At 47.0% G+C, this 20,000-nt stretch overlaps 1 protein-coding gene across 11 annotated transcripts in view; it reads right to left on the bottom strand.

Moving 5' to 3' along the window:
* LOC133139925 (tight junction protein ZO-2-like) overlaps positions 1-20,000 on the bottom strand; it is a 96,574-nt gene that overhangs the window by 26,084 nt on the left and 50,490 nt on the right. For all 11 annotated transcript variants that reach the window (XM_061259408.1, XM_061259411.1, XM_061259410.1 and 8 more), the window contains 6 exons: positions 14,563-14,616; positions 8,916-9,040; positions 7,925-8,027; positions 6,877-7,558; positions 5,367-5,470; positions 1,148-1,301 (listed from right to left, as the gene is read on the bottom strand). In XM_061259408.1, coding sequence (XP_061115392.1) covers positions 1,148-1,301; positions 5,367-5,470; positions 6,877-7,558; positions 7,925-8,027; positions 8,916-9,040; positions 14,563-14,607 — 1,213 coding nt within the window. In that variant the 5' untranslated portion in view covers positions 14,608-14,616. The remainder of the gene's footprint in view (positions 1-1,147; positions 1,302-5,366; positions 5,471-6,876; positions 7,559-7,924; positions 8,028-8,915; positions 9,041-14,562; positions 14,617-20,000) is intronic.

Raw genomic sequence — 20,000 nt, 5'->3', positions numbered from 1 at the left:
CAGTGATTAAAATAGTTTTATTAATTTTCGGAAAATATTAAAAATTAAAGTTAGCAAAAAAAGAGAGTGCAAAATTGGGAAAACTTTACAACTGCAATGGCACAGGCCTTTACACAGATTAAAGGGCAACCAAACTGTAATGTTGTGTCTCGGAGGTCCTTCAGCTAAAAGTATGACATTTTATCTGTGAAAAAAGAACACAAAAATAGGGATTTTTGGTCGGGTCCTGAAATTGCGGTCACAATCAGGTGAACTTAAGGACTGAAACCAATCAGTGTGAATGTGTTCTCCGCTCGCAGTTTCATTCTGAAGTTAGACAAACAAGACAGGTTGAATTTCTCGACCATCTGGTGTGATTTGACCAAGCTCGAAACTGGTTGGATTGCCCAGTTGCTAACCAGAAACATGAGTCAAGGATCTCAATATAACTCAGTTTATATTTTTACCCCATCTAAATGCCACGTTACTATTTTTAACCTTATGCTGTGCAAGGAGGTTTATAAACTTCCAGACTACCCATAATGCAGTTGGGCTATATGGCACCTGCTCCTTTGGGGCCACTCTCTCATAATCCCAGCAGACCTGGATCAAATATGCACCCCAATAATTGAACTCAGGCCTGCCCAACCTTGGTCCCGGAGATCTACCATCCTATAGGTTTTCAACCAACCCCAACAAAGCACACCCCATTCACCAGCTAGCGGTATACTTGAGCTTCCAATTAGTAGAATCAGGCGTACCAAATTAGGGTTGAAAGAAAACTTACAGGACTAGATCTCCAGGAACAGGGTTGACTAAACCTGCTTTAACACTTCAGACATCAGTATGCAAAAACTACCAAAGATCCCTAAGGGAATTCAACAAAAAAAAACGTGTTACCAGCACATACAATCATGTAGATATGGAATTTCGTTATGAATATAGGCGAAAATAGATGTTCATCTGTCCAGCACTAGGTCCTCACTCCGCACGATAAGGAGGGAGGGATGAGTACCACACATCACAAGGTCTCACAGCGCATCACCCGGGAACACTTTAAGCACCTGCTTCTTCCAGGCCCGCGTGTAGCTCTGGAGCTCTGGAGCGGTTTAGAGCCCTGTGGATGCAGTGAGGGAGCGCTCGGCTCTCGGCGCTCCCGCTCACTCACCTTCCGGCTCCGAGTCGCTGTCGGCGAGCGGCGGGATGCGGATCAGGATCTGCCGGCGGTCCCGCTGCACCACCAACTGCAGCTTCCCGCGGGACTTCTCGATCAGCTTCCCCGCGTCGCTCAGGGACAGGTTCTCCGTCACCGTGCCGTTAATCTGGAGAGAGAGCGCCGACGCACAACGACTCGCATGACCACCAGATACTACCAAACAATTATTTCATTTTATTTAAAAAATCTTGTACTTTCTCAAACTATTCCAGTTACCAATACTGCATTTAGGGTCGGTCTCACAGACAGACACAGATTAACCCTTTCAGTCCCAAGCCCAATTTGAAGTGCCATCCATCCATCCATTATCTTAACCCGCTTATCCTCAACAGGGTCGCAGAGGGGCTGGAGCCTATCCCAGCATACATTGGGCGAAAGGCAGGAATACACCCTGGACAGGTCGCCAGTCCATCACAGGGCACACACACCATTCACTCACACACTCATAGCTACGGGCAATTTAGACTCTCCAATCAGCCTGACCTGCATGTCTTTGGACTGTGGGAGGAAACCGGAGTACCCGGAGTAAACCCACGCAGACACGGAGAGAACATGCAAACTCCGCACAGAGAGGCCCCAGCCAAGCGGGATTCAAACCCAGGACCTTCTTGCTGTGAGGTGGCAGTGCTACCCACTGCACCATCCGTGCCGCCTAGCCAATATGAAGTGGCTCCATCAAAATTCCAAGGGGTTTTGTCTTTAGCGGAGAAAATTGAGAACGTTGAGAACATTTTGTAGGGTTTTAATAGTGGCTCAAAACAAGTATAGTATAGCAGTCATTTTGATTGGCTGAAAAGGTGAGAGCACCAAATGGGTAGCTACACTTGAGTGGCATATGGCATTCTTGGGACTGAAAGGGTTAAACAAGATATGAAAGCAATTTTAATATTTTTGTATAAGTTTTATTTTAAAATGTTTGTCTACTTCCAGCTACCATTATTGCATTTAGATACATTTAGGGTCGGTTTCACAGACACAGCTGGAGACTAAATTGAGTTCTGCATGGAGAATCTCCATTCACAATTTAATTTAGTCCACGACAAGGCTGAATCTGTGTCTGTGAAACCAGGCCTTAGTGTTTATTCATAACTGTTTAAATGTGAACAGCTTCTACACATTACGCTTTGGCAATATTTCCTCTAGGAATTCCTCTATTTCATGCCAATAAAGCATACTGAGGTGAGAGGCAGAGAGAGAACGAGAGAAAGAGAGAGAGTGGGAGAGAGAGGGAATGAGAAAAAGAGAGAGAGGAAGAGGGAGAGGTGAGAGGGAGAGAGAGAAAGAAAGAGAAAGAGAGGTGAGAGGGAGAGAGAAAGAAAGAGAGAGAGAGGTGAGAGGGAGAGAGGGAACAAGAGAAAGAGAGGGGTGTGGTGCAGAAGCATGGCTGGTGCCACCTGTTCTGAGCAGCTACACCTGGGGAGGCGGGTCACCAAATCCCAGCGATGGGATTGGTCCAAAATTAGGAAATCTCTGTGGGGTCAAATTTAATCTAACAGGTGCCAACACCTTAGCCACACTGGAAACTTGATTAACTCAGGACTCAAGGGAATCGCCCAGCATGCTTTGCAGGTGACCCACTCTTGCCTGGTCAGTTAGGTCTACAATTTGGCAGTAAGTAGACCATGTGACTGATTTTCAGTCCTGTTCCTGGCGGACTCTCCAAGGTTATAGGGAGTCAACCAATCACTGCTCAGCATATTAAGCCAATCACTGCTCAGCATATTAAACCAATCACTGCTCAACTCAAACTGCCGTCACTGCCTCACATTACATATAACCTTGGAAGTTTAGAGGTTTACTACTGCCTCAGATAACATGAGAGAGAAAAAGAAAGGAGTGTGTGTGTGCGCGTGCGTGCGTTAGGGCTGTCACATTTACATTCAAACTTAAAACCTTATTTGATTTTGTACACCAATGGCCATGTACCATCTTGAAAGAGAATATTCTAAATGTATACATTTAAAAAAGCCTGCGGTTTTAATTCGTTCTTCTACAAACTAAATTGTGTTTTTCCACACACCTAAGAGAGCCAATAAGATTGGCCAGATAATTAATTTGGAAAAAAGTACAAAAAAAAAGTTTAAAATAAATAAATAATATATTTGACTTGGCTAACCAAGAAACAAAACTTAACATAAGTGGAAACAAACTTTGGTGAGGTCTAAGCATGTGCTCTCCACAGCAGGGAACATCATGAACAAGAAACGCTGACCACGTTGATTGGTTAGTTTTCTTGGCAAATAACACATAGATATTATGGTCATCTAGGCTGTAGCAGCAACAATGCTCTAGCTGTCTCAAGCTTAATTATTTGTGTGTATATAGGCCCACGCAAATGCCGTAGATGGTTTGTGTTTATGCTTCTTACATTTTGAGGAAACATTGTACTGTTTTGTTCAGACATCTTTAAACTGGGGAACAACACTTGTAAATTGCGTTTTTTTGGCAATACTTTCTGGCCCTTCAGTGGACATAGCTATCACAACAGTAAATAGGTATTTTTGGGGGTTTTTTGGTGTTACAAACCAAATTAGAATATATTCAAACAAATTTGTATTTAAAATGTACGTATTCGAATGCCAATTTTTGGTTGAGACGACAGCACAATTGTGTGTGTGCACATGTGTGTGTGTGCGTACGGGTGTGTGTGTGTGTGCGTGCGTACGGGTGTGCGTACGGGTGTGTGTGTGTGTGCGTACAGTGTGTGACAGGTGTGTGTGTGTGTGTGTGTGTGCGTATGGGTGTGTGTGTGTGCGTGCGTGTGCGTACGGGTGTGTGCGTGTGCGTACGGGTGTGTGCGTGTGTGTGTGTGCACGTGTGCATACAGGTGTGTGTGTGTGCGTACGGGTGTGTATGTGTGTGTGTGTGCGTGTGTGCGTGTGTGCGTACGGGTGTGTGTGTGTGTGTGTGTGCGTACGGGTGTGTGTGTGTGTATGTGCGTGTGTGCGTACGGGTGTGTGTGTATGTGCGTGTGTGTGCGTACGGGTGTGTGTGTATGCGTGTGTGTGTGTGTGTGTGTATGTGCGTGTGTGTGTGCGTACGGGTGTGTGTGTGTATGTGTGTGTGTGCGTACGGGTGTGTGTGTGTGTGTGCGTGTGGGTGTGAGTGCGTACGGGTGTGTTTGTGTGTATCTGTGTGTGTGCGTACAGGTGTGTGTGTGTGTGTGTATGTGTGTGTGTGTGTGTCTGTGTGTGTGTATGTGCGTGTGTGCGTACGGGTGTGTATGTGTGTATGTGCGTGAGTGCGTACGGGCGTGTGTGTGTATGTGTATGTGTGTGTGCGTACGGGTGTGGGTGTGTGTGTATGTGTGTGTGTGTGTGTGTGTGTGTGTGTGTGTGCGTACGGGTGTGGGTGTGTGTGTATGTGTGTGTGTGTGTGTGTGTGTGTGTGTGTGTGCGTACGGGTGTGCGTGTGTATGTGTGTGCATGCGTACGGGTGTGCGTGTGTGTGTGTGTGTGTGCGTGTGTGTGCTTACAGGTGTGTGTGCGTATGTGTGTGCGTATGGGTGTGTGTGTGTGTGTGTGTGTGTGTGTGTGTGTGCGTACGGGTGTGTATGTGTGTATGTGCGTGTGTGCGTACGGGTGTGTGTGTGTATCTGTGTGTGTGCGTACAGGTGTGTGTGTGTGTGTGTATGTGTGTGTGTGTGTGTGTGTGTGTGTGTGTGTATGTGCGTGTGTGTGCGTACGGGTGTGTATGTGTGTATGTGCGTGTGTGCGTACGGGCGTGTGTGTGTATGTGTGTGTGTGCGTACGGGTGTGGGTGTGTATGTGTGTGTGTGTGTGTGTGTGTGTGTGTGTGTGTGTGTGCGTACGGGTGTGCGTGTGTATGTGTGTGCATGCGTACGGGTGTGCGTGTGTGTGTGTGTGTGTGCGTGTGTGTGCTTACAGGTGTGTGTGCGTATGTGTGTGTGCGTACGGGTGTGTGTGTGTGCGTGTGTGTGTGTGCGTACGGGTGTGTGTGTGTGCGTGTGTGTGTGCGTGTGTGTGTGTGTGTGCGTGTGTGTGTGCGTGTGTGTGCTTACAGGTGTGTGTGCGTATGTGTGTGTGCGTACGGGTGTGTGTGTGTGTGTGTGTGTGTGTGTGTGTGTGTGTGTGCGTACGGGTGTGTGTGTGTGTGTGTGCGCATGTGTTGCGCTGTAGTCTCAGGTGCAGTCTCAGGGCAGCCGCTCTACCTTCAGGATGATGTCTCCTTCCTGCAGGTTCCCGTCCTTGGCAGCCAGGCCCGTGCTCGTCATCTCTTTGATGAAGATCTGGCTGCCCAGGCGAAGACCGTACTCTGAAGACACAACGCAGAGAGAACGATGAGAGAGGGAGAGAGACAGAGAAAGAGGGAGAGAGAGAAAATGAGTGTGATAGAGACAGAGTGAGAGGGGAAGAGAAGGAGTGTGAGAGAGATAGAGAAAGAGGGAGAGAGAGAGAAAGAGTGAGACAGACAGAGAGATAGAGAAAGAGAGTGAGACAGAGACAAGAGTGAGAGGGGAAGGAGTGCGAGAGAGAGAAGGGGAAAGAAATAAAAAAGAAAAGACAGTGACAGCCATGGAGAGAAAAGGGGGAATGGACAGTGAAAGAAGAGAGAGAGATGGAGAACGAGTGAGCAGGAGAACCAGAGGATATTCCACCAGCACAAGGTCACACAGAGGTTCTGCCGCAGGATCGATTTCTTTTCAATTAACCTGAGCGGGGAAGAGCCACTCGTGAAGTTCCACAAACAACGCTGACACACGGAGCTTCTCCTAACCCATCAGCCTCAGAGTGGCCCATCCCACGGGCCCTCCACACCAGGGGTCCGGCAAAATAAGGGCCCCCATTAGACCTAACGGTCTCTTCCACACCTACAGTGTGGAGCCCCGCCTCCCTACCATGTCATAACCCTTCCAGGACTGCCTGACCACCAGGGTAGAAACCACACAAATGCAGTGATTGGTTAATAAAATTCATGAACAAATCCAGACAGGTATTCCAGATTCCAGTCCTTTACACTCGGGCGATATGTGCCCAATGAAACCCTTCAAGCTCATCCACACCAACAATTCGCTGGATCATCTAGCCAATCAGCTCCTCACAGCGCAGAGGGAAATCACGTGAACTAGCAATGTTACAGTGTCAGATAAGCACATTGCTGCACATTGTGATGTAACTGACGAATAGCTAATAGCATACAACTTTAACATATCTAAATAACAACAAAAAACCATGCCAGTGTTGAGCTACAGTGTAAGAGCAACAGAATAAAAAGTGAAACTATACCTGAAACAACTCTAGTTACCCTGACATTCATTGGGACTAACCTGGAATAAGGAGAGTGGGACCATGCAGAGGCCAGAGCAAAGGTCACTTCTAATGAAAATGGGAGGATGACGCCCTCCTCAGCCTGTAACCTTTCGTAAATATGCAACATTATGGGCCAGTTTCACAGACACAGATTAGGCCTAGCCCTAGACTAAACTCTATTTTGAATGGAGATTCTCAATACAAAACTCAATTTAGTCAATGGCCCCGGAACTCGCTCAAATCTGGAACATTGACTTAAGGAAAAACGAGCTGTTCTGGGTTTTACCCGGCAGAGTTATCCAGCGAACTCAGTAATCCTGCTTTGTGAAATACCCCCCAGGACTAAGCTTAATCAGAGTTTGTGAAACCGGCCTATATCCACACAGTGACCAGCGTTGTGAATAAGCTCACCTTCGTTGGGCCTGTTCTTCACCAGCAGGACGTTGACGGGCTTCTCCAGCGGCTCGTGGTCGATGTCGCGGTCGCGTGTGCGGCGGTCGGGGGAGGGCGAGCGGTCCTGCAGACGGTCCCTGCTGTGGCTCCTGGTCCCCCTGTCGTCGAGGCGGGGGTCGGGGCGCGGTTCTGGGCGTGGTTCGGGCCGGTGCTCGTATTTGCGGCGCTCGTAGCTGGGCTCCCGGCCGTAGCTGCCGCGGGCGGGGCTGAGGTCGCGGGCGGGGCTTCGCCCCCGGCTGCTGTCGCCGCGGTAACGGCGCTCGGGGCTGGGCTGGCGGTCCAGGGCCCGGCCCCTGCTGCCATCCCGCCGCGGGTAGTCCTCCTCGGGGCTGAGGTCCCGGTCCCGGCTCCTGCCCCGGGCGCGCCCGTAGTCACGGTCCCGCTCGTAGTCGCGGTCGTGGTCGCGGTCGTAGTCGCGGTCGCGGTCGCGCGGGTTCAGGTAGCCGCTCTTCTCCAGGCTGCGGTCGCGCTCCCGGGGGTAGCCCAGCCCCCCGTTCCAGCCGGGGTCGCCGTGGTGACTGCCGCTGTGAGCGCTCCGCCGGTCGTAGTCGTCGTACTCGCTGGTCACCTGCTCCTCCTCGTCCTGCGACACCGACCGCTTCAGGGACTGGACCACGACCTTCCGCGGCCTCTTCACGGTCTGGAAAAACAGCACAAACACATAAGGGTGCACAATAACAGAAACGGACCATCTAGAACAGTGCTATGAGCCCTCAGTGCCATGGAGAGCCGTGTGTACGCTGGTTATTAATCGTCTCACATGTCGATTATACAATGATGGGTTAAATTAGGGCTGTAGGCCAAAATGATATTATTTCAGAAATTTTGAAACAATGGCATGTATCAAAATGTTTTCCCATAAAGCAGGCATACGATCACAGCTAAAACGTAATCTGGAATGTAATTACAGATTAAATGGCGGTCATGTAATGTAATGTAGTGTAATATAATGTAGCCTAATGCGATGAGAATTGTGTAGACTCTTAATAGGCACAGCCACACTCACAATCTTCGCTACTTTTCCACATTTCCTCAGCTGCTGAACGGCAAAGGAGTGAGGCACGTTGTCCATGGGGATGGCATTGACCAGCACAACCCGGTCATTTTCACTGGAGGGAAAGGAACAAATTGAGACAAATATTAGCCGTTTGCTTCCCCTGTCCCAGGGGGCAGATACGCTAGCGGCACCACAACTCAGAGCTGAGGAAAGAGCTGCTTCCAGAATAAATGGGTTATGTGCCACACAACTGGACGGACTGAAGGAATAAATAGAATGGGAGTGTTACACAGTAAAACAGTTATGGAAGCTGCAGCATCTGGTTGGGATGGGATTTCAGAAAAACTACAGAACAGAAACTCCATGGTAACAGACCATCATTTAAAGTTGTGTTTACATGTTTGACAGGCAGTAGATTTGTAGTAAGCAGTTAGAATTATCAGTAAGTGAGATTGAACAGAGTGGGGTAAGTCCAGGTCAATTCAACACACTTTTGGAGCGCATCTTCATGGGTTATAATGAGATTTGGCATGCTTATTTAGTCTTATAAGAAACCCATGGAACCGATATTACATTAGTCTTGGACCATTATCAAGGGAGTTATGGGCTAACAAAGTTAGCAAAGATAGCATTTGTTGCCAAGATATTACTTATCTGGAATGGTGTAACATCACCAATTTTTTCATCAACAATGTTGTTGAACATGACCAGCGCCAAGTAAGACAGTCACAGACTTTCAACGCAGTCCCTTCCTGATTGGCCCATATAGAGACAAGTGTCCGTTCGGTTCCTGTGTGTCCGAATGTGTGTTGAATTTCTGTGTGTCTGAATGTGTGTTGAATTTCCCAGGACTTAGGCAAGGATTAGCAAGAAATATACTGGAAGAAGAACAGACTGACAGGAAGTAGGAGACTCACAGGAAGTGAGAGAGACTCACAGGAAGTGAGAGAGAAGAGGAAAATGTATGTGAAATGAAAGAGCGAGGGCGGGTTTTACGCACAAGAGCAGTCCGTCGGCCGGGCCTCCCGGGAGCACGTCTGACACGATGATCGACGTCTCTCCGTTGTCTACGTTGGGGTTGTCTCGCCCCCCCGACACAGCGATTCCAAACCCCATCTTTGCGTCCTGCAGAGACAGAGTTATAGAGAGAGAGTGAGAGGGATCAAACGTTTCTCATTTCATAATGTACACATAATCATCAATTTCACAACTGATATTTTCCACAGGGAATTAAAAAATGCAAACGGGAAACAAGCCTATTTTAACCAATGACTCCCTCACATTTTTACAGGGTGACGGAGCAGAACTCTTGTAGAGAGTAGATGTAGAGAAACAGAAAGGGAGAGAGGCAGAGAGATTACGTTCCGATGCAGAGCACCTGGAATAATACACATCTCTGTGACGATGATGCCATACAACACTGCACGCAGGTCGAGAAAGAGGAGAGAGAGAGGAAGAGGGCACAGGAGAGAGTGAGAGGTTGAGGGCGAAAGAGACTGAGATCTGCACTGTCCTTCAGAATGACCGCAGGGGTCAGTTGGACTCGCCTCATGTCAAGACTAACGGTGCAGGAACACACCCTCTGCGGCCAGGACAAACGTCTCACGTCTGGCTAAGCCCTGAACCGACGGTAGGAGCTCCAGTGAATCCCTTTCCAAACCAAGACCGATAAAAGGGAGACATTTATTGGACAGTGCATTAGATAATTGATACTGTCACACACAGCGTGACACCGCCGGGAGGGGCAAATAAAACGGGATTCGATAAATCAAGTTTTCACCGGCGTTTTTACTACTCAAGAGTGAGAGGACACCATTAGAAACCTCACTGCACGCCCTCTCAGGCGCCTGGTTAAAATAACACAGTAAAAACGAACCAAAACACAATGGTAGCTTTCAGCTGGGTTTTCCCCTCTCTCAGTCAGTGTGACGATTCCCAGTCTCACCCACCTACAGTCCTGTAGAAAGAAGCACTTCTAAACCTCAAGCTGGTTAGGTAATGTGGCTCAGGTACAGTACTGTGTAGTCTTAGGCACCCTAGACTCCATTATATATATATGTTTCTTTTTTTGTGTGTGTTAGTATAAAAGAACACATTTGAGATTTCCAAATATTCATTTTCCAAAAGATTTAATTTTAGGGACATTTTTGTATTTAATTTCAAAAAGTTACATATTACTGTAAGCAATTTACTACTTTTTACATAAAAACTTGATCAAGGCTTTCTGAGATTAGAAGCAAGGAGCCAGCCAAAGTCTGTAGAAGAACTGTGGCAAGTTCTGCAACATGCTTGGAACAACCTCCCTGCCGATTGTCTTATAGAACTGCAGGACAGCGTTGGCTATCGAGTTTTAACGCGGAAGGGTGGTCACAAAAAAATATTGATTTGATTCAGTTTTTAACTATTCTGCCAAATTACTATAATGTAATGTAAAATGTATGGTACATTTATTTAGGACCTTTCATTGAGTAATTTTTGAAAGAATCTCATCTGAACAGAATGTTATACAGGTGCCTAAGACTTTTGCCCAGTACTGTATGTGTTCACAGTTAACCAGTAGACAAAGCTCCAGGTTGCCCTATGATACCCCAGGTTGCCCTGACGTGCACTCAAGACCGCAAACGTTTGTGGCGAACTGCCTTTGCAGCAAACTGGTTGAAATTGTGAACATACATTCCATTTAGCTTGTCACCAATGCCTGTTTAATACAACTGGATGCGACTTATGCCTAACAATGCCAGCCTGTGGATTCATTTCTTTACTGAGATTTATTTCTCGAGAACAAATATTACATTGATTAAAGTGCATTATAACGGGCAGACAATTGGCATCTTTTGTTCTCTCTGCATCAGCAGCCATTTTAGTTTGCCGTGCACCACCTTTTCAAACTGTTAGCTAACGTTAGCTAACGTTCATGGAGAACAGAAAAAAAGTTTGAATATGTGGATGAATGTTAGCGAAAACTCTCTCAGACCAAGGCGTGTTGCGGATATTTACACAGGCTGCGTGTGGCTCCTTTACTCTCCACGCGACGGGGGGGGGGGGGGGTTTACGGCCACAAGGCCGAGGGCGGGGGCGTAATAACACCATGACGCCGTTTACTTTTGGTAAACCCGCTCCCCGCTGATTATTCCAGCGCCTTTAATGTTCATCAGATAACCGCGCAATCAGCACAAACACGGTCGTTAAGGCTTCCTGCGATTTGTGAGGATTTCCCCAGTCCCGCAGGGCCTAAGCGTTACACTGCTTGTGTATGAGAACATATGGACATGTAATGAACAGAACAGGCTGATGAGCCCCTCTACATTACATTACATTACATTACATTACATTATTGGCATTTGACAGACGCTCTTATCCAGAGCGACGTACAGTTGATTAGCAGGAGACAGATCTCCCCTGGAGCAAGGCAGGGTTAAGGGCCTTGCTCAAGGGCCCAACGGCGGTGCAGATCTTATTGTGGCTACACTGGGATTGGAACCACTGACCTTGCCTGTCCCAGTCATTTACCATAACCACTATGCTACAGGCTCTCTAGTAGCGTTTTTCACTCTAGAACATAAGAACAGGTAATGAACAGAACAGGCTGATGAACCCCTCAACATAACAACATAATATATAAAACAAGCCATTCCGCTCTTCTAGGTTCAAGATGTACATACAGACTAGAACATTTGGTCTCAGACTCTATTTGACCTGGAAGGCTATTTGACACAGTTCTGGGTGACTCTCAATTTAAAATAGATAAAACATGCTTCCTTAAAATAAACAGAATTTAACAGAACATAGCCTTTAAAAGTCCAGTCTTTGATATATTTCATGTTTAAATAAATCAAATGCTTGTCATTTTATATAGTGCACACTGTCCTACAACATTTCCCCTGCTGATATTTTCCACTGGGAATTAAAAATGTAAACAGGAAAACTATTTTAACCAACGACTTCCTAACTTTTTAAAAGGTGACTGAGCGGAATTCTCAGAAAATTGTGAGATAGCAGGGAAGAGGGAGTGTCCAAGAGAAAAAACAAAAAACATGAAATATATGGGCGGTATTTTGTTATAGGGAGGGGGTGGTAAAGAGGGCCAGAGTGAGAAAATGATACCGTGAGAGAGACAGAAAAAGAGAGTGAGGGAGTGAGCTAGAGAGAATGATAGAGAAAGATAACTAGAGAAAGAGAGAAAGATTTAGAGTATAATAGATACAGAGTGAGAAAATGAGAGCATGAGACGGACAGAACTAGAGAGAGAGAGAGAGAGAGAGAGAGAGAGAGAGAGAGAGAGAGAGAGAGAGAGAGAGAGAGAGAGAATGAGAGATAGAGAACGAGAGAACGAGAGAAAGAGAGAGAGATAAAGAGAGAGCAGTCTGGCAGGCACTGTGATGTTAAAGTGGAGTGGCAGGTACCAGGCTGAAGGGCTGCCCAGTGGGCCTCCCCCCCAGCCTGGACCAGACGCCCAGGATTTAGAGATCTATTTCTGGAGTCCCCCCCCAACCTCCTACAACCCCCACCCCCTACCCCCTACCCCCTACCCCATTCATCCCTCCCAAGTCACCCCACATCCCTGTCTGCCCTCCACACAATCCCATCGCATCGCTCGCAATTACAGTTTACAGGTCAGGCCGTTGGCAGCCTCCGGGAGCCAGAGCGGCTAACAAAAGGCCCTTTCTCCGGGGAGATAGACCAGCGCTAACGCCGCGGCCGGCTAGATCAGCGGCGTGGCAGAGAGCGGGGCCCGAGCGGGGAGATAAAGGCAGAGATGCACTGACCGTTTCCGCTCCGCTGCGTTCCCGCGTTCAGACGGCTCGGAGAGGGGAGCGCGGCCGAATCCTGCCTCGCTCGCTCGGTGCAGGGGGACAGGGTAACGCGGGGCGACGGCGCACGCGCGCAGGCCGGCCAATCGCAGCCCGCTGCGCGTCGCCTCCCTTCCTGGTCTCTGACTGCGCGGCGCTGCCCGCCGTTTCCACGGAGACGTGGCCCCGCTGTCGCTGCCTGCATTATTCACGCGCCGAGCGGACGTCCCCGGAGCAGGGACCTCACAGACCGGGCCGGGGGACGGCGGGCTCAGCTCATTTTTAAACGCTTCAGCATTTCAGAGTTTAATTTATGTCACTGACTATGTATGGAGTCAGCGACATTAATTATGCCCCTAATTAAGGTCTCTGAAGTCTCCCCGCCGTGTTCCCCAGGTGTGGAAGCTGAACCGGAATTAATGCTCTGCCGTGTAAACGGGGTAGCGTGTAACAGGCAATAGCATGAGACCTGCGCGCTTCTAAGCAAATTACGTTAAATTATGAATTCCACTTAAAGAAGACATTCAACGTGCTTAATACCTAACTGATGTAAAACGACAGTTAAATGTGCTTCCGTGTGCTTGAATGAGAAAGCTACTTCAAGGCAGGACTCGAATGCTGAGCTCCACAAGAGAACATTTAATAGCAATGAGCGTCGATATAAATATCATAAATATATTCACGCGCAGGATTAGAATTCCAAATCGGATAACGTACGGAGCGGAAAAACATTTTAAAACAACAGAACATTCGCCAGTGTGTCCCTTTGACGGCAGAAACGCGCTCAGGCTCTGGGTGTGAAGTGTGACAGACGGCTAACCGCGAGCAGCCTGTTTTCTCATTCCGTGTAAACTGATAGTGGACGTCAGAAAAGGTAATGAAGAAACGAAGGGGAACAGAAAGTCTGGCAGGGCCTACCCGCCCCTCTCGGGGGGCAGGTTTGTGTTTAATCTTAGCCAGCGGAGAGGCGCTCCGCTCTACAGCGGTTACGCATGCAAACGACGTCTCGCCCCAGCCTCAGCCTGTCAGCACACGGCCCACGCTGGGCTAACACACTCTGGAGGGCTGTGGGGATTTAGCTCATCAAAAGCCAGCGAGAAAGATGGTTTGAGCCGGAAACCCCATGACTGTGACTCTCTGGTGAGCTTAATTGTGGTTCAAAGGACAACATTTTTATTGAATGAAGACCAATGTGCCTTAACTCAATTTAACATGCATATCATTAGCTATTTGTCAGCTCACTGACACTTGGTAAATCACACTGCAAAGTAGCCGTGGCTAATGTTTGTAGCCACTGCCGCTAACACACTTCCACAGGTCCATGTAAACTCCTGATAGAGATCTCATGTTTATCCATTTCCCACAGAGGTTTACAGCTTCTGTAATCAGGGCCTGCATCTCAAAAGCAGCCATTACTTGTTTTTGCTTGATAAAGACACTCATGTGGTGAGCCATCACAGCAAAATACTTCATACAGCACACGTAGCGAATAGCATGTAGCATCCCAACAGTGATAAAGAGAGAGACTCCTTATACAAACCAGGCTGTCCTCCTTTAGTTTTCCTCGCTTTATTCACAAACATGGCTCGAGAGCCAGCTGTTTCCGTGGGAAAAGTTTCAGAAAATTTCCCGGAAATTCCCAGAAGTTTCGGGAATTTACCAGAAAATCTCCAACCCTTTGCAACCCTACACCCCACCAAATGCGGTTTTAAGAGACTATGCAGCATCTCATACAGAATAAATATATCTATCATTTCTAAATCCATTTTTTTTTTTTCAATTTTTAATGAACAAACCAATCAGGGACCTGTGGTTAACAAAGGAGCCAATCAGGATGCAGACCGATGGGAGACTCACCCTCTGTAGCGTCACAGTGTACTGCTCCCACACCGTCTCCTCCATTCCTGAGCTCTGTGGAGACAAGAGGACGGTATACACATTACACACCTGGAGCATGGGCACTACATGGCACTGACAACAAAGAGGCAACCATTACGGCTCAATAACACAAAGTCAGTCTTCACACAGCAATTACAATGTATGGCTATTACCGCAAAATAACACATAAAGTATAGATTTATACTAAACACAGGTATTACTGAATAACATAAGTGCTACTGAACTGCAATACAACTGATCTATACAACAGGAGGTCAATTTATATGCAAGCCACGACACAGATAATCTTTCAAGTGAAGCATAACAATAAATGTAGATATTGCTAGTTATAAGAGGGGACATCCTGGTATTACTGCTTAATACCATAACAAATGAATATTACTGACCTACAAGACAAGAAATGCATATTAGTGGTTAATGACGCAGACAATCCTGGTATTACTAACTTATAACACAGGAATGAGGTATTAGCACAAGTACAGGTATTAGTGCTGAATAAAACAGGATACAGGTATTAATTGCGAATAGGTAACTACACGGCGTACATGTGCTTTTGTGTGTGTAACAGCACGAGGGTGGGGGCACAGGGTAATCAGAACAGTGACGCTCATTATTTATTGAGGAGGGTGTCCAGCCAGCCTGTTGTGTCAGTTAAATCACATCGCTACCTTACAGCCTTTCCGGAAAAATAACGACACCGGGCACTGATATTTTCAGAAGTTATATTTTCAAAAGTGAACCGACATTTTCGTAAGCACTGGACCCACTCTTAAATCGCACAACAAAAAGGCAGCTTTCACACACACAACACAGACTGCAGTTCCATCCTGCAGCCACACACACAGGCAGACAGCGGGTGAAGAATCGCTAATGACTGCACAAGTCCCAGAGTTTGTTTTTTAATGTTTACACAAGCTGGTCCCCTCTGCGCTGCTGTGATCTTAAAGCGCATCTGTGCTGAAACTCTGCTCTCTTTCTCTCGGTCTCTGTCTCTCAGTCCTGTTTCCCACCAGACCGCGAGCACACTGCCACAGAGTTCAGTGTAGCTGCTCGCAGCCCAACATTTAAACCAGGGCTGACAGTTCCTGGAGATCCACCGTCCTGTAGGCTTTCATTGAGACCGATTTACCTCTCCTTATTCAACCAATTATCAGCTCAATGAGATCTGTAACTGCTGAATGAGGTGTGCTTTGTTAGGGTTGGAGTGAGAACCTATAGGACAGTAGATCTCCAGGAACAGGGTTGGGCAGCCCTGCTCTAGCTGTTAAATGAGGTGTGCTTTGTTAGGGTTGAGGTGAAAACCTACAGGATGGTAGATCTCCAGGAACAGGGTTGGGCAGCCCTGCTCTAGCTGTTAAATGGGTGTGCTTTGTTAGGGTTGAGGTGAAAACCTACAGGATGGTAGATCTCCAGGAACAGGGTTGGGCAGCCCTGTTCTAGCTGTTAAATGGGTGTGCTTTGTTAGGGTTGAGGTGAAAACCTACAGGATGGTAGATCTCCAGGAACAGGGTTGGGCAGCCCTGCTCTAGCTGTTGCTTGTTAGGGTTGGAGTGAAAACCTATAGGACGGGTTGGCCAGGCCTGATTGAAGTAGCGCAACTATGGTAACACTGTGGTTACTCTGTTCTGGGGGCTGTGGTACAGCAGCTACAATATCCGGTTACCAAAGGACCCTGGGGAAAAAAACACACGCCCCCGGATCGATAGCTCAACCATGTTTACACAAGAACATCTGACCTCAACTCTATCAACAATGCTCCCCTGTTCCCCACAGGAAGTTGGGAGTCTGATTTAGTGATAAGAACCTGATTGTCGTCAGTCACTTGATAGACTTTCATTTTAAAGTCATATTCTGTTGAATGAAGGCAGGAGTTGCATTATGGGCAAAAGTCTGAGAAAAACAACTATTTGTTGTATTAATTTGTATTCACTAAAATGTGTCACATTAATTCCAGCAATGATGAATGTGCTGTACAAAGTAGGGGTGGCAAAACTAAAACTAAGAACATCACTCAAATCACGGTCCTCGAGGTCTGAGAACTGCTGGTTTCCACCCACTCTTTATCTGGGAGACAGCCTGACCAATCAGTAGCACTAATTGTTCAGTTAATTACCTGGGAGACTAGGTAATTTAACGTTTAAATGACAAGGTTGGTGGAAGGATTCTAAATGCATCACATTTAAATTGAAATGGATGCATTGCATTAAGTAGGCTATGGGCAAGATGTTTGTTTAAGTACAAACTTGCAAAAGGAGCCACAGAGAGGGCTTTTAAGAGCGCAAGTCACAGAAAAACACCCAAGATGGCGGATGACTTCAAACGCACAAGTCACTCAGTCACTGTGTTCATGTCTTACATCGCTTCCCACTGTCACAGTGCTGTCAGGGTACATTAGCTCAGTGTCGCAAAGTTTACATTTGACTCACCTTTTCCTCTTCCATTCTTTGCAAAGCATTTTAAGGACTGTCAGTTAGACTTTTGCCACATACACAAGCAGACTCGCTAATTATCACTCGAGAGCTGATCAAGGAACAAATTTCCCCTGTCCCTATCACAACCTCACTCGATCGTCAATACTGAAAACATATCAACAGAAGGCAACAACAATCACAGTGACAGAACACTGTCAAAGGAAATGGTCATAAATTATTTTAATAATGCTGGGGCATAAACAGCAACTTGTTCATCAACTTCCTAAACATTAATAATTTTAGTTAATATTCAGCAATCAAATGTTTAGAAGACACGCCAAAAATTGAAAGACTCCCTTGCCTGAATAGAAGATCATCTACGCCAACAGTTGAATTGCTAAACCAAAGTGATAAAAGGCCCATTATTCACACAGTAAGCACTACTTCTGAGTGAGAGGCTTTTCTCTCTCTCTCTCGCTCTCGCTCTCTCTCTCTCTCTCTCCCGCTTCCCCTTGCTTTATCCATCTCCCTTCTTCTCAATTTATCTCTGCCCCTCTCTCTCCTCTCTCTCCCTGCCTCTCTCGCTCTCTCTCAGTGTACTTGGCCCTGACTGGACTGGTAGGACAGTAAGAGAGGACTGTGTGGTGGGTCGGTGAGGGGGTGAGCGGTTGATGGCGTTACTTAAGCCCGGTCTGAACAGGGAGCCATTCTCATCTGTTCAGATCCATGGATGATTTGATTCTTTACTTTGTTTAGCTTTTTATTGGGCTGGGAGGAGAGGTCAGGCAAGGTCACTGCCCTGTTAAAAGACCTCGGGAGAATCATGAGAGATGCAGGATAGAGAGAGTCAGAGAGAGAAAGAGTGAGAGCGGTGGAGGGGAAAGAGAGGGGGAGAGTGTGAGGAAGGGCAGACAAGAGACAAAAAGAAAATATATGAGGAAGGGGAGAGGTAGAAATGGAGAGAGAGGGTGAGAGGAACTCAGAGAGAGAGAGAGAGAGATGAGTGAAACTACTTTGTTTTTAATGTCCCCCAGCACGGTGGCTCTGAGTTTGTGTATGATCATCGCTCTCTCCACCCTGACCCTACAATGGTAACCAAATATCCCACACGCTCCCTTGAGCACACTGCCTTAAATCAACCACAAAAGGCTGTTCACCTGAGCGTGAAACACACACTGCGCCCTCAGGTGTGTAGAGAGCCCTCCGACTGTCTCGCTCCTTATTCCTTTCATTTTTTCCATATTTGTTTTCCCAGTCACATTCTGCTCTGTTCCGCCAAACAATAAACCAACGACAGAAGCCGACGCAGCCGACAACAGCAAACAAAACATTAAAGCTCCAGGCTCACTTCCGCAGGTACTGCAGACCACAGCTCGGAGAGTAAAACGCAGCTATACATTACACACAACAGCAAGAGCGATAAAAACCCCCAGTGCACACGGCTGTTAAGCCATAAGAAGCTGTAAAACTGGCGCGGCGTGTGCTCTCTCGCTTACTGTGTTCCTGTGGCAGGTCGGTCTGGGTCCCGGCGGGTGGAATTTTAAGGACTTTTTCTCGCCGCTAAGCGCACAAACTGCAGCCCCGGTGACGCCCACAGAGGCGCTAACCGCTAACTGTACTTAAGACTGTCCAAGGGCCCCAGGAGGAGTGACCCAAAATATAGCAGCGCTATCGCTCTCTCTCTCTCTCTCTACCTCTCTCTCTCCATCCTAGGTCTCACTTAAGGAGGAAATCTCAGCGTGAGGTGAATGTCGCCACGGCAACCGGCCCCTCCCGCAGCGTTCTCAGAGAACTTCCCTACGCCAGGCCCTGTTCTGGCTGTTACCGTGGGGACCGTTAGCGCTGCTCTGTCTCTTGGGAGCGTGGGTTTATTTTGGAAAATGTCTCGACAGCTGACAGGCCTACCGACCGGGACCCTGCTGTCACAAATCCAACACCTGCCCCGAAAACCCTGCGCTTTCTCAGTTCAACAAACAACCATTTAAGTGTACATCTCTCCCCATCTCTCGCTTTCTCTCTCCCTCTCTTTCGCTCTCCCTCTCTCTCAGACACCCACGCACTTTAAATCATCCCAAAACAAACTTCTTCATATGCCAAATATGCAGCAAAATTAACTTCACACCCAACTTTAGGTGCCCCACACAAGCACATCCCTCTCTCACACACAGACACAGAGACACACAAACACAAACACGGTTGCACAGACTGATACACAAGCCCACAGATTGACACGTGCAAAAAACACAAACACAGAGCTAAAATATGCATGTGTAAACACAGATGTGCATTTCGGCTCTGTTGACACTGGAATATTCTCCCTCACAGAATCAAATATTAAAGCAGTTAGAATGCTCTGAGCTGTGGCAGCACTGACTCACGGTGAGGGAATCTGCATTCTCACAGAAAACAAGCACACCTGTTCATAGCCTGTTATTCCATAACCGCTCCATGAATACGGATCATACAAAGATCAAGATTTTCTCTTTACAACATTTTTCAATGATTAGAAGGCTTCTGCAGTCGAGCAGATGAAAGAGTAGATAAGGAAGTTAAAATCACTAACACACACACCTTGCCGAACATGATGAGTCAGTCATTTCGAGCCAGGCAGACCGAAAAACAGTTAAACTGCAACAAAGACAACCAAACCTGCAAGCCTCTGGGACAAGCCAGAATCAACAGGAACACAAGAGTTTTCCAGATCGACAAACCAGCTACCATGAGAAACATCTTCTACAACGGCATTACACTTTTTAAATAAGTAGTAACATGCATGAAAGGCAGACATTCATTCCACAAAGAGAAATTCTGTATGAAAACACTAAAGGAAAATACAATGACGTATCGATAATTTTTAGAATAAACTTGATTTTCCTCAAAATTCTCAGGAAGGTAGTAACACAGCCCAACAACAACCTTCTGTAAACAAACATTTAAAGCTGAGAAACACAGTTGCCTGAGGATTACCTTTCACCTCACAACCTA

The sequence above is a fragment of the Conger conger genome, chromosome 11, assembly GCF_963514075.1.
Source record: "Conger conger chromosome 11, fConCon1.1, whole genome shotgun sequence".
Classification (NCBI taxonomy): domain Eukaryota; kingdom Metazoa; phylum Chordata; class Actinopteri; order Anguilliformes; family Congridae; genus Conger; species Conger conger.
This window is presented reverse-complemented; position numbering and strand designations above follow the sequence as displayed.